A 12,302-nucleotide genomic window follows, 5' to 3' on the forward strand; every position below is an offset into this window, starting at 1 on the left:
GGCAAAAGCCTGTCTAGAGGTGCTCCAAGAGAAGGAGTTTTAGGGCGGCTGGTGGGATCAGGTGGTCTTTGCGGTAATGGACACAGTGAAGAGAAGAGAAAACTATATAAATTTTCTCGGCTGAGTTGGATTTGAAGATGGAAGCCACGGGCAGGACGTGATGGATCACGACACCGAGGAATCACCTGAGCAGGTATAGTATTAGCGTTTGCATTGCCTCTCACTGAGTGCGGCGAAAGGACAAATTGCAGGCAATAGCACAAATAGTTTTTAGAACGTAGCAGGGTACATAATGAAACAATGGTGGTCACCTATACGTCCCTCGAGCCTTCTTCCCAGCTCGGATCAAAGCATGATGCATGTCATAGGGTCTAGTTCATCGAACTATGTACAGAAGTCGACCAAACAGCCTCATCAAGAGTACCTTCCTTCGTCTCCATCCTCAGGACCCAAACGTCTTGCTCCGTCCTGCACTCTCCCTCTGCTTGGGCGGCAGCCCCTTCGGCACATCCGCCAATTTCGCATACGGATTGAAATTCGCCGCCTTCTTCTTTTCCTTCTTGCCCTTCCTATCTTTCTTCTTGTCCCCACTCGGCGTATTCGCATGCAGCACGCTAGGCGCATTCGCATAGTCGAAAGTAGGCTCGTCATCGTCGTTGAGCGCGGCGTCCCGGGCGGCTTGCTTCGCTGCGCGCTTAGCTTCTTTCTCCGCCCTCCGGACTTCCTTGCGCGTGGCCTTTTCGCGGCGCCGGATTGTCTCGTCACTTTCTTCCAGCATGATCTCGTCGTCAAGCATGGGGTCGGATTTGGATGATGTGGCGGCTTCAAGGGCTTCGGCTTTGCGTTTGCGTCCGCCGAGTTGCTTGACGACGAAGATGTCAGTGCGGGCGTCCTCGGCGGGGCGGTCTTCCTTTGCGACGAATTTGGGGGGTTCTTGAACGGGGGCGGGCGAGTTGGTGGTGTCGTTGGAGTCGGCGAAGACGTCTGCGGTGAGAGGTGGTAGTGGGAGTGCAAAGGAGATATCCGGTAGAGGCGCAGACTTCGGTGGCGTAGTGTGCTTTTTGGTTAAGAGACCCCAAAACTGTGAGGCATTCGCACGCAGTGCTGAAGTGTCGAGTTGGATGGGTACGGCAGATTCTTGTATGACTACAGCCGGGGCTGGAGGAGCAACGACCAGTGGAGCAGGAGTCGACTGAGCGTGAGTCTGAATCCGAGTCCGGGTTCGGTCCTTTCGATCCGCTTCTCGGAGGTTCTCGATCCTCTGTAACGTCACGTAAAGATCGGGGCCATTCAATCCATCAGCCTTCGCCTCCTGAATGATTTTGACCAGCTCTTCCGCTCGGTTGCGAAGTGTAGGCGAGACATGGACCACGACAGTAAACAACGCTGCCTTATCCTTCGGCATATCTCTTGCAATCGAGAATAAAGCATGGTTCGGCATGACGAAGATGGGACTGTCGTCTTCCTCTCGAGCCACGTCGTCTCTCCACTTGTGTACGGCTTTGAAAACGGCGAACTGCTGAGGCGTGAATTGTACGGGTGTCCTTGAAACAAGTCTATACCAGCCTGTCGACCCTAGTCCAAGCTCGGAATCGTAAATGGGGTGCTCGTATCGTTGTAACGCCGTGTCCTTCGATTTGGTCAGAACTTCTAGCACCTTGTTCGTTTTGGAGTTCGAGAAATCGGACTTCTCGACGAGCTCATTGCGCATGTTGTCGAATATGTATAGAAGGAAGTGTGTGTCGGCTCGGGCGTACTCGAAGAGCTCCTTGCTCAATGGTCGTATTCGCCAGTCCGCTAATTGATATTGTTTTTGTGCTTGGAACTTGATGAATCGTTCGAGAAGATATGCAAGACTCCCTCCCGGATACCCCAACGAGCGAGCGGCATGGTGCGTGTCGAAGAGTCCAACAATATACAGGCCTAGATCTCGCTGAAGCCAGACAACGTCCATGTAAGCTCCATGTAGGACCTTGATGATGTCAGGATCCGCAAAGATTTCATTTAAGCACTCCAGTTGGCGCCTCCAAGGCTTGAGCGTATCAACGATCCAGTCTTTATCGCGTGTGCTAATCTGCATGAGCGAGACCATGCCGATATACGACCGATTGTCGTGGTGTTCCAGGTCGACAGCTATTTCTTTGGCTGTCTTGAGCTCAGACAACATAATTGCCAGTGCTTCTGGGGTATCGACAAAGGTTGCGGTGGTGCTCTCAAAAGGCTTGTAAGGCTTCGGTCCGATGCGCTGATACATGGAATCGGGGTACTCGTAGGTTTCGATCTCGGTTTGGTAAGGGTGTGGATACCTGCTTTCTGTCAATGCTGGTAGTGAGCTACATACATTGGTCTTACTGTTCCCGGTTCCGGCTGTCCTTGAAAGTTTGCAGGCAGTATTCCAAGGGGACCTTTGCATGTGGTTTCGAAGTGAGCAATGGTCGGAAGCCGCCCATTTCGTTGTTCTTGGGCACATATTCGAACAGGACCTGCGGTTTTGGCAAATGTTTTCCCGGCGCAGCGGCGATGTTCGGACGAGGCTTAACAGCGGCAGCAGCGGCGGCCTACGCAAGTCAGCCTGGGTCCAACATACATAATATAAACAACGCACCTGTTCCGCGCCGGGGCTCATGCGCTTCACAACGCCTGAGTATTCGTCCAGGCTGGTGTCAGCCTTCTCCAGCAAGCTATCGATGACATCAACAAACCCCCTCCACTTGTCGTCCTCGTCGAGGGCTTCGACATTGGGTAGATCGGGACCTACAGCGTCCGAGCCCGCTGCAGCATTTTCCAGAAGGCGTCGCGCGAGCTGGAGAAGCCGCGCATTTTGGCCGTCAAGGGATACACCCGCCGCAGGATTTAGCGAGCGCTGGAAAGGTACGTCGGCACCGTTGATACGCGTTGCAGCGCGCGTGGTTGCAATGAGCGCTTTGGTAATCCGTTCCTGGGTAGTTTTGAAGTCCATGGTGGCGCTACCTGCGGTCGACTACCATGGCGCAACTACCAAACGATTGATCTTGAGTGGCGTCTCGGGGGTATATCTTGAGAACGAGGGCGTGTATCTGAGGAAGTCTGTCACCATCCATGCTCGAAGAAAGGAAATTCGAGATGTTGAAATCTTGGCGCGACCTTATCGATAAAGCTAGCTCCCGTGCCTGCACCTTCACTTTGCCGCTCACGCCGCTGTTTCTAGGCTCCTCCTGCCTCAAAGCAGATCAGCAGAATGTCGGCCTCACTGGCACCAGAGTGCAATGAAGTGAAAGAGTATGTGTTATGTGACATCGAGGCTAGATGAGATAACTAATGGCTTACAGGCGGTACGATAACTGCTTCCTGAAATGGTACAGTGAGAGTAAGCTCCCTTAGTACGTTAATGGTCATCACACTTGGTTGACATTCCCAGAATTTCTCCGAGGCACCGCTACTACGGATGAGTGTGACCCACTCTTCAAGCAATATGAGAAGTGTCTCTCGGTACGTGAACCCATTTCACTAGTCCGCCCTACTCATCACCATCAGAAAGTATTGAAAGAGAGGGGGATCGACAAGATGGTCAAAGAAGCACGAGAAGACAACCGGGAGAACGATGCGGAGCACATGAAGCCTGTTAGTGTACCATCTTCACCTTCGTAGAGTTCATAACTTACGATGCCAGAAACGATAAGCACCAACAGAAGAACCTTGGGAGTACACGGCGTTCGCATCCGGGTGTAATATATCGCATGGTTATGGTTAGCAGCTCCCTCATCGGCAACGCGTTTGCTTCTTCCAAAGCGGAACACAGCATTTCGAAAGGTGCCTATATTATAGAAGCATAGGAAGGCAGGCGAAGGCCCTAGTGTTCGCACATGCAATTGTGTTTGCAGCTCCAGAATGGCTAGGAACTTCACTCGCCCTATTCAGCAATCCCAGTCTGAACGAGGTGCGGATGATTTCGGTAATAGTCCGAAGGATTCGTTTCACGCTAGCTCACAGGGTCCACATGTATCTTCTTCATTCGTCACTGCCATCCCTTCTTCTACCGTTGCACTTCACACCTTCTCAATCTCAATTGTTCACGAACAGCAACAATGGCTTCATTCCCGACCAGCCGCATCGGCCTTAACTTGACCCCGGCAACGGCATCATGGACCGTTCCCTTCGCGGCGTACTACCTGTTCCTCCAAAACCGAATCGTATATCACCGCTTGACTACCGCGACGTATGTTGATCTATAGAATACTGAACGGTCCAGCTAATTCGAAGGAAGGTATTTCGGAGATAAGATAGATGCGTCCAAGGGCAACGAAGATCCATTATACGTGTGCACTCGCGCGCAGCAGAACTTCAACGAGAACATTCCGCTCACGCTAATCATCGCTGCATTGGCGGAACTCAATGGAGCCGAACGGTAACTCTTCTCCATAAAATATTTTCGGCAATACCTCATCAAATTGTAGGAAATACATCAACTACTTCCTTGGCGCTATGTTGGCTTTCCGTATCTCTCATGTTGAATTTGGATTGGTAAGTACATGATCGCGAACGAGTGCAAGAGCTCTTGCTAATGAGGGGCTTAGATGCGACCGAAGAGTAAAGGAGTCGGCAGGATTATTGGGTACTACGGTACGCAGGCATCATTGGTGACGATGACGGCGTACCTGTTTTATACTGTCAAGGATTACTTCATGTAATTCAACGATGGTGGACTGTACCGGTGAGAGGTTTCTAGACTCCAGATGTCGTATTCGTAGAGGTTGGCTCCATTTAAGACGTCACTAGCCTTGCGACCTGTCCCTCACGGCTTCTTGGAAGCGTTGATCAGAGTTCGATATGCAGTTTTTATTGTGCGTTGATGCTGATGATCAAGTTTCTCTAATGCTTGCTAAAAAGTAGATGCCTAAAAAGTAGATATACACGAATAGACCAACACCCTAACCATGCGAAGCTAAATCAAAGAACGGGCGTAGTGACCAAAGAAAGGGTATCATCTCTCCACCATTACTGTCCTACGACTCTCCCGCACCAACAAGGAAGATAACATCCTTCTCCCTGTCGCCAGCCTTGATCTGGCTGAACTCGCCGCCGGGGTTGGTGCCCTCAGGCCAGTCAATGGTCGGGTTGCGGCGGTTGGTAACAGTGATGTGCTGGCCCTCGAAGGGATTTCCATCCACGGTGCTGAGGTCATACCATACCGCATCGTCGACGAGGTTGTATGCGAAGATTTGCTGCGGTGCGCCGTTGAAGATACCCTCGTCCTTAGTAGTGATCTTGATGGCGATGCCGCCGGTGGTGGGGTCTGTGTGGAGCTTCTCGGACCAGGATTTGCCTGTTGGGTATGTCAGTGCTGGGAGCGGTGGGGGCTGAATGAGAACGAGGGCGTACCAGGCTCCACGGTCTGCTTCTCGCTGATCTCGGCACCGACTGACCACACGTAGATGGTATCTTCGCCGTTGTTCTTGACGACTGCCTTGCCAAGGGCGGCAGCGGAGGCCACGAGGGCGGAGAGAGCGACGATGGCGTAGGAGCGCATGTTAAGAAGAAGTCTGAAGTAATATGTAGAATGGACTGGAATGCGATGTAGTAAGAGACTGTGATTAAGGAGTGACGGTAAGAATTACTGCTGATGAAGCTGTAGAGAGCAAAGAACTGTAGAAAAGGAAGCCGAGGCCGATGATGTGTGTGCTGATGAAGAATCGGACTGCCTGAGGGACAGTCTCTTATATCACTGCGCCCTCTCGTGCTGGAGCAGAGGCGCCATAGCGTACGGCAGTCCGTTGCGACTCCGTCGCCCAGCTGTCGCCTTTGCCGTACAGCGGTAGAAGGCAGTGTCGGAGTCTTTGGTAGGGTCTGTATTTGTCGCCAAATGTCCGACGGACACTGCGTGCCAATCAGGACGCGCGAGGCGGCCAGCAGCCAAGGCTGTCATTGTGCACCGCCGACCGTTCACATAGGCCAAGTGTGCACAGTGGCACGTAAGACCGTTCTACGAGTCGCAAGGTGCAGCATTGTAGCGCCACCGCTTCGGGCTCGTTGCGTGTACATGCGCGGAAGCCGATTGCATGTTGACCGTTTTGGGTGCGAAGGCTTCCCAGCGCCTTTTGGCCCGCTTTGACGCCCGCTTGCTGTTGCGGAAAAAGGCAAAAGCCTTGCCGAGGCGTAATAGGACGTTTGCTATCTGCCATAGATTGCGGTAATTGTGTAGTCAAGGCGTGGTGTGGCTGAGTGCCAGTAGTTCGGACTACGGGTCCACGGCACGCACGTCGTAAGCATTCGCTTGCTGCTGTGTGGACAAACACTGGATTTCTCATTTGATTGTACGGTTGAAGCTGAAGACAACAAAGTCTTCTGGAGAATTCGAAACTTCACCCGCAGTGTTGCACTGTACCCTACTGATCACTGCAAGGATATATTGAGAGAAAAGTCCACCTACTAGCAGCGCGCGACAGTTCCACGGCCACAAGCACTAACACCCCAAATTTCGATGTGCGGGTGTTTGTGCAAAGAACAGTCAGAATGCCTGAACTTCCAGACAGACAAGCAAGTATGGGATGCTGCAGCTGAGAGCTAGTGGCTAACGCATCATTTATGCACCTTCATGTTCGACAACTTACTTAGTCACCATGCCCGCGAACGTAGCCTTTGCATATCTCATATCGTATCGTTGCAATATACAACATCATTTAGGGGATATCGTGATTCCAAGCAACCCCAACAACCCTCATTCCCATCATGACTAGTCATGCTGTGCCATCTAGGCCGTGCGATACCCAATGCTGTGACCCCATCTAAACGCCGACTTCCATGTACCCAAAACGCCGACGCTACCAGAGGAAGCATGGTAAGGAAAGCATGCTATCTCTTTATATAGTCCTTGTTTTCGATCGTCACACTCTTTGTCTGTAGGCTTGTTAGTGACGCTGTAGAGACAGAAGGGTTGAAGCACATACCATATGATTGACTTTGTACACGCCGACTAGACGCGCGGAAAGCTCGAACATGTTGTTGCGCAGCGAGATGACAATGAACTGTGCGTTCTTCGTGCGCTGCTGGATGTAGCTCGCAATGATGGAGACCTATGCACATTAGCCTGGCATTCTCGGGAGGGTCTCCTTGCCATTCGCCAGACTTACATTTCTGAAATCCAGCGCAGCATCGATCTCGTCCATTACATACAACGGCGTCGGCTTATAGTGATGTAGCGCAAAAACCAACGCCAACGAACTTAGCGTCTTCTCTCCACCCGAAAGGTTCGAGATGCTCTTCCAGCTCTTCTTGGGCGGCATAACGCTGAAGTTGATGCCTTCCGCGAAAGGATCCCACGAGTCGACCAACTCCAACTCCGCGTTACCGCCGTTGGTGATGAGGTTGTACATCTCCTTCAGTTTTGAGGTGATGATAGCAAACCCTTCCATGAAGCCAACCAAGCGCAACTGCTTGAGCTCGTCAAGCTTCTTTTTCGAACTATCGCGGGCAGCGACAGCCTCATCCAGTGAGCGAGTGCGTTCCGCATGCTCTTCGGTGCGCTTGCGGTACTCGGCTAGTACAGTGAGATCGACGGTGACGTTCTCAATCTTCTTTTCGAGAGCGGCGATCTCATCTTTGATCTCGTCCTTATCCATGTCCCGAAGTTCGTCCTTGGTGTGTTCGGTGAGACCTGCACCCTCCTGTTCTTGATCCCCCCCGAGATCACTGATGCTTTGATACGACAGCTTAGACAGCTTCTCACGGCATGCTAGCTGCTTTCTCGTGAATTCATTGAGGGTCTTCTGGCTATCTTCGAGCTTGTTGCGCATCTCGATCTCAACGGCACGTGTCTCGTTCAGTGAAGCCGTCTTGTCGTCAAGTTCGGTCTTGAGAGCCTGTAACTCCTCTTTGGTCGCTTCCAAGGCTTCCTGGGCTTCCTCAGCTTGTTGTCTGATACCTGCGGCGCTCTGCTTGTGTGCTTCCATGTCCTCCTCTATCTTCTCGGCATCCTGTGCAAGCTTTTCAAGGTCCCTGACCGCATCAGCGTGGGCCTTCTCGTGCTTGGCAAGCTGCTTTTCCTCTTTTGACTTTGACACCTCTGCATTCGACGTCATATCAGCAAGAGAGTCGATTTGGCCTTTTACATCAGCAACTTTGGCGTTCTGGGTTCGCAGCTTGGAGCCACCGATCTCCATGATCTTTTCCTGGAGCTCTTTGATTTCAGCCTCTACCTCAGCAGTCTCCGCGTGCAGTTTCAAGACTTCCTTCTCAGCTGAAGCAATGCTCTTTTCGAGCTTCGAGATTCTAGCCTTATCCGACTTTACTGAGGCTTGTTCTGCGCTGAGTTCCTTGATCCGTCGCTTGGAGTCAGCAATGTTTCGGTCGAAGCTCTCATACTCCAGGGCGAACTTCTGAGCTCTTGTCTCCAGCTGAGGTATTTGCGCATTCAAGCTGCGAAGCTGCGCTTCTAGGTCCCGCTGTTGTTCCTGAAGCTCAGCGTAGCTCTGTTCAAGGGCATCGCGATCTTGTTCAAGTTTGGCGACTTGAGTGCTTGTGACATCGGCCGCAAGTTTGGATGACATCTTGCCCTTCGATGCACGATTGCCACCCCCGCTCATTGTGCCCGCTGTCTCGATCAACTCGCCATTAAGTGTGACGACACGCCACCGTCTTGCGCTGTATGCAACACGGTTGGCCTGATCAAGATCCTTTGCAACAAGTGTATCCTGTAAAACATTGTAGAAAACAATTTTGAACTTGTCGTCCTTCGGCTTGACTAGATCGAATAATCGTGGTACATTCTCGGGTGTTTCAATAGGTGAAAGGTCCCGTTGTTGTTGACGATTGAGCGGACGGAAGGTGCCTCGGCCAAGGTTATTCTTCCTAAGGTAGTCGATGCACTGCTCTCCAACTTCAGCTGAATCGACAACGAAATGATCCAGCTGACCACAAGCTGTTGAGATGGCAATATCGTACTTGTGGTCAATAGTACCGAGATTGCCCAGTCGTCCATGGAAACCATTGATACGTCCTTGGTCCTTGAGTTTCATTAATTTGTCCTGGACGTTGCCCTGATTTTGAGTTTCCGAGAGGCTCGCACGCGCTTCATTGGCATTCTGTCTGGCACCAGATAGCTTGGATCTCAGCACAGGCTCTTGCTGTGTCAGTTGATCGAGTTTCGACTGCACTCTCTGAGCTTCTTTTTCTGCTTTCTTATGTTCCGCCTTGCATTCTTCTAGCTCACCGAGCTTGTTCTGCTTGGTTTCCTGCAAGGCAGCGATTTTGGCTTCTACCTCTGTAATGCCTCTTGCGCCCGCGTTCTCCTTCTCGCGGATGATGTCAAGCTCGCTTTGAGCGAGAGCGATCGCAGATTGTTTTTCGTTGATCTTGGCGGTCCAAGGTTCGAGAGACTTTTGTTTCGCTGCGATGTCGTCTGATAGGTCCTGCGTTTTGCCTGCGAGGCTGGCACGGATAGCCTCAAGCTCCTCTTCTTCGGCCGCCATCTTCTCCTCTAGTGTTACCATATCCTCGGCATAGCCCTCCAGATCAGAAGCATACTGTCTCGCATTCGTCGTAGCCTCAGAAATGCCATGCCTACTGGTTTCCTTTGTCTTCTCGAGCTTCTTCTGTTTTCCGGTCATGAATTTTTTCTTTTCTTCAAACTTGACAGTCTCCTTGTCGATCTTAGCAACCTCTTTCTGCAATTCCTGGGCCTGCTTCTCTAACCGCTCGCACTCTTTTGAACCCTTCTTGTACTGCTTCTCGAGCTCTTTAATGCCTTCTTCGTTTCCTTGATGTTTCTGGAGCTCGTCATCCAGCTGGGTTTGCATCTGTACCACAGACTCGCTGGTCGCATGAATGTGGTCATCGAATTCAGAAACGTATATTTGATAGAGTGCCGATTGCTTCACTGCGATCTCGTTTTCATCTTTGATGTAGGCAAGAGCTCCGTTCTTCCTGTCTTCGAGGCCATCCTTTTCCTTCTCTACGATCTTTACCCGTCGCTCCTTTTCTTGACAAGTTTCATTGAGTTCGTCTGTCTCGGTAATGGCTTGCTCGATAGGTGTCTTGAATTGGGATGTGCCAATGATATCCTCCAGATACTCTAGGAGGCCGTCGTCATGTTCACCCTGGGCTTTTGGCTTCATCTGTGCGATCGATTCGACCTCACCCTGCAAGATCAAGAATCGCTTATGGTCGAGGTCAACACCGCGTCCCTTCAGCAGGCTGGTTACTATTGTAAACGACGATTCCTTATTATTGATGTAGTATTTGCTGGTGTTGTTCTTGAAGGCTCTCCGAGAAATGATCAGCTTGGAATCCGGGATGAGCTCGCAACCTCCTTCAGGGAGATCCTTGACTTCTTCAAAATGCACTGCGACTTCACAATACTCGAGGTCAGGGAATGCGGCCGAGTTGTGAATGAGAGCTGAGATCTTGCCCTGCCTCATCTTACTCGCGCGGAAACCGAATACAAACAATAACGAGTCAATGACGTTGGACTTGCCCGATCCGTTTGGCCCCACAACGGCGGAAAAGGAGCGATGGAAAGGTCCTACGCGTTGTTCCCCAGCGTAACTCTTGAAGTTGGTCAGGACTAGCCACTCGATCACGGTTCGCTGTTGTGGAATATCCGACTGATGAGTCGAAGGAATGCCTGCGAGCCTCTTGCGCACCACAATGTCCATTGGCTTCTCCAGCACCGTGTGTTTTGTAATAAACGCCATTGTAGCGTCGGGTCGGGCGTCGGAATCGGCTTGTGACCGCGGCACGGGTATGTGTTCGTTGGCAGCGGTCTCGGTGATATCTGCGAGGGGTGCGTCAGGCACGATAGTAGGCTGCTCGGGTGGCGGCTGGGGTTCAGCTTCTGCAGCGGGTTCCGGGTTTTCAAGAGGTTCAGACTTAATCACAGTTGCTTCCGACTGTAGCAAGCTCTGATCCGGCGTCTCTGACGGCTCTGACGGCTGTGGAGTAGGCAAGTTTGAGTCCTCCACCGTCGTATCTTCCGCTACCAATACGCGCGACTTGCGGCTGCTCGCCGCCATTATGCGCTTCCGTGGTGATTTCGCCGGTGTGGGGTTCGCGGGACTCTCCGTGGGTGGGTTGAACACCTGTGTCGGTTCGATCAACTCTGTTGGCTCGACCGACTCCGTTGCGCGGGGTTGCCGTGGTGTTCTTCGTGTCGCTGCTGGCTTTGGAGTCGCTGCCGCGCCAGCAACTTTCTTTGGTCGCCCTCGTGCTCGCTTCTGTGGTGCGGGTGCTGGGGAAAAGTCGTCTTGCTCATCCGCCTCTTGCTTCGGTGCCTGGTTTTCATCTCCTTCCGAGTCGTCGTCAATGATGGGCGCCTTTCGACGCGTCGCGGCAGCCCGCGTCGACTTCCGCGGCGAGGCGGACGACATTTTCGCTGCTTTGAGTGTGGTTAGTCGGTGGTGCGCTCCCGTCTTTGTGTGGTGCTGTTGGTAAACATTGTGCACGGATCACATCGCGCCAGACACGTGCGTTGCCCCACGCCGTCACGTCGCGTTCTCTCGACTGCCCGCTGAGACTAACGTCAGATGCATCCGGAGTGCCAATGGTAGCGTGTGATATTGTTGCGCCATGAGGACATTCAACCTTTCCTACTCAACGCCTCATGACTTGTGATATTGCAAGAGCTGTGACACACCAGTTGTGGGCCATTGCCTAGGTACTTTCGGACGAAGCAGCTGAAGCAAAGCAATCCAAGTAGATACAACAACTCTGTGCAGTTATCGATGAGCCTCTTGAGGATGAATTAACTCCGACGGGCGCAGCAATTACACCTGTAACAAGGGTGACAGTAGCGATCAGAGGCTTGAAGGCTTGAAGGCTTCACGTTGATCGTACCTAGGTAATGAGTAGAAAGAGCTAGAGCTTCAGATTACTAGACGAGAGTCAAATAAGTGCTAACTACCCATTCACATGTCCAGTCGACCGTCATTTTCTACTTGATTCTTTAGTGCAGTATAGCTTCGATGGTTGCATCGGCCGACCTACACCCGCGTAGTCATACCGTATCCTTTGAGAGTCAAATCTACGCGAGCACAAACACACTCTATATTGTGTGTACGCGAAGTCCGCCGCTAGGAATGCCACATTTTAAAAGTTTTCTCTGGCTCAACATGTAGCCCAATAAGGACCGCAATCGTAGCCTCACTTCGCCTCGGAGCTATACCAGTGCACAATTAGTCCCACCGCATCCATGATCTTCCCCCGCACGATTTCTATCTACATTACCCCATATCCTCCACCTGCAATACCACCTGCCCCAAGGAGCACTCTGTATGAGATTGTTACGGACTGGGTCCATGACGAGACTGATGAACTACGGAGCTTTCGAGTAC

General features: G+C 51.8%; 5 protein-coding genes across 5 annotated transcripts; 2 read left to right on the forward strand and 3 right to left on the reverse strand.

Moving 5' to 3' along the window:
* Nucleotides 1-442: 442 nt before the first annotated feature.
* RRP6 (exosome nuclease subunit) lies at nucleotides 443-2,959 on the reverse strand (the record flags this gene model as incomplete). Its single annotated transcript, XM_056218542.1, has 3 exons — nucleotides 443-2,306; nucleotides 2,353-2,558; nucleotides 2,606-2,959. The coding sequence occupies 3 exons, from the start codon at nucleotides 2,957-2,959 to the stop codon at nucleotides 443-445; spliced, it is 2,424 nt and encodes an 807-aa protein (XP_056067807.1).
* A 258-nt stretch (nucleotides 2,960-3,217) lies between these two features.
* On the forward strand, nucleotides 3,218-3,627 carry MDM35 (Mitochondrial distribution and morphology protein 35; the record flags this gene model as incomplete). The annotated part of the gene is made up of 3 exons (XM_056218543.1): nucleotides 3,218-3,258; nucleotides 3,309-3,346; nucleotides 3,398-3,627. 3 exons carry the CDS (start codon nucleotides 3,218-3,220, stop codon nucleotides 3,625-3,627), a joined length of 309 nt encoding a protein of 102 aa, XP_056067808.1.
* Nucleotides 3,628-4,064: 437 nt separating this feature from the next.
* On the forward strand, nucleotides 4,065-4,667 carry N0V89_009795 (uncharacterized protein; the record flags this gene model as incomplete). Its single annotated transcript, XM_056218544.1, has 4 exons — nucleotides 4,065-4,195; nucleotides 4,244-4,384; nucleotides 4,434-4,500; nucleotides 4,554-4,667. 4 exons carry the CDS (start codon nucleotides 4,065-4,067, stop codon nucleotides 4,665-4,667), a joined length of 453 nt encoding a protein of 150 aa, XP_056067809.1.
* A 315-nt stretch (nucleotides 4,668-4,982) lies between these two features.
* On the reverse strand, nucleotides 4,983-5,506 carry N0V89_009796 (uncharacterized protein; the record flags this gene model as incomplete). The annotated part of the gene is made up of 2 exons (XM_056218545.1): nucleotides 4,983-5,302; nucleotides 5,359-5,506. The coding sequence occupies 2 exons, from the start codon at nucleotides 5,504-5,506 to the stop codon at nucleotides 4,983-4,985; spliced, it is 468 nt and encodes a 155-aa protein (XP_056067810.1).
* Nucleotides 5,507-6,828: 1,322 nt separating this feature from the next.
* On the reverse strand, nucleotides 6,829-11,339 carry SMC4 (Structural maintenance of chromosomes protein 4; the record flags this gene model as incomplete). Its single annotated transcript, XM_056218546.1, has 3 exons — nucleotides 6,829-6,873; nucleotides 6,924-7,049; nucleotides 7,107-11,339. 3 exons carry the CDS (start codon nucleotides 11,337-11,339, stop codon nucleotides 6,829-6,831), a joined length of 4,404 nt encoding a protein of 1,467 aa, XP_056067811.1.
* Between the last annotated feature and the right edge of the window lie 963 nt (nucleotides 11,340-12,302).

The sequence above is a fragment of the Didymosphaeria variabile genome (genome assembly GCF_027946475.1).
Source record: "Didymosphaeria variabile strain IMI 356815 chromosome Unknown scaffold_7, whole genome shotgun sequence".
Taxonomy (NCBI): domain Eukaryota; kingdom Fungi; phylum Ascomycota; class Dothideomycetes; order Pleosporales; family Didymosphaeriaceae; genus Didymosphaeria; species Didymosphaeria variabile.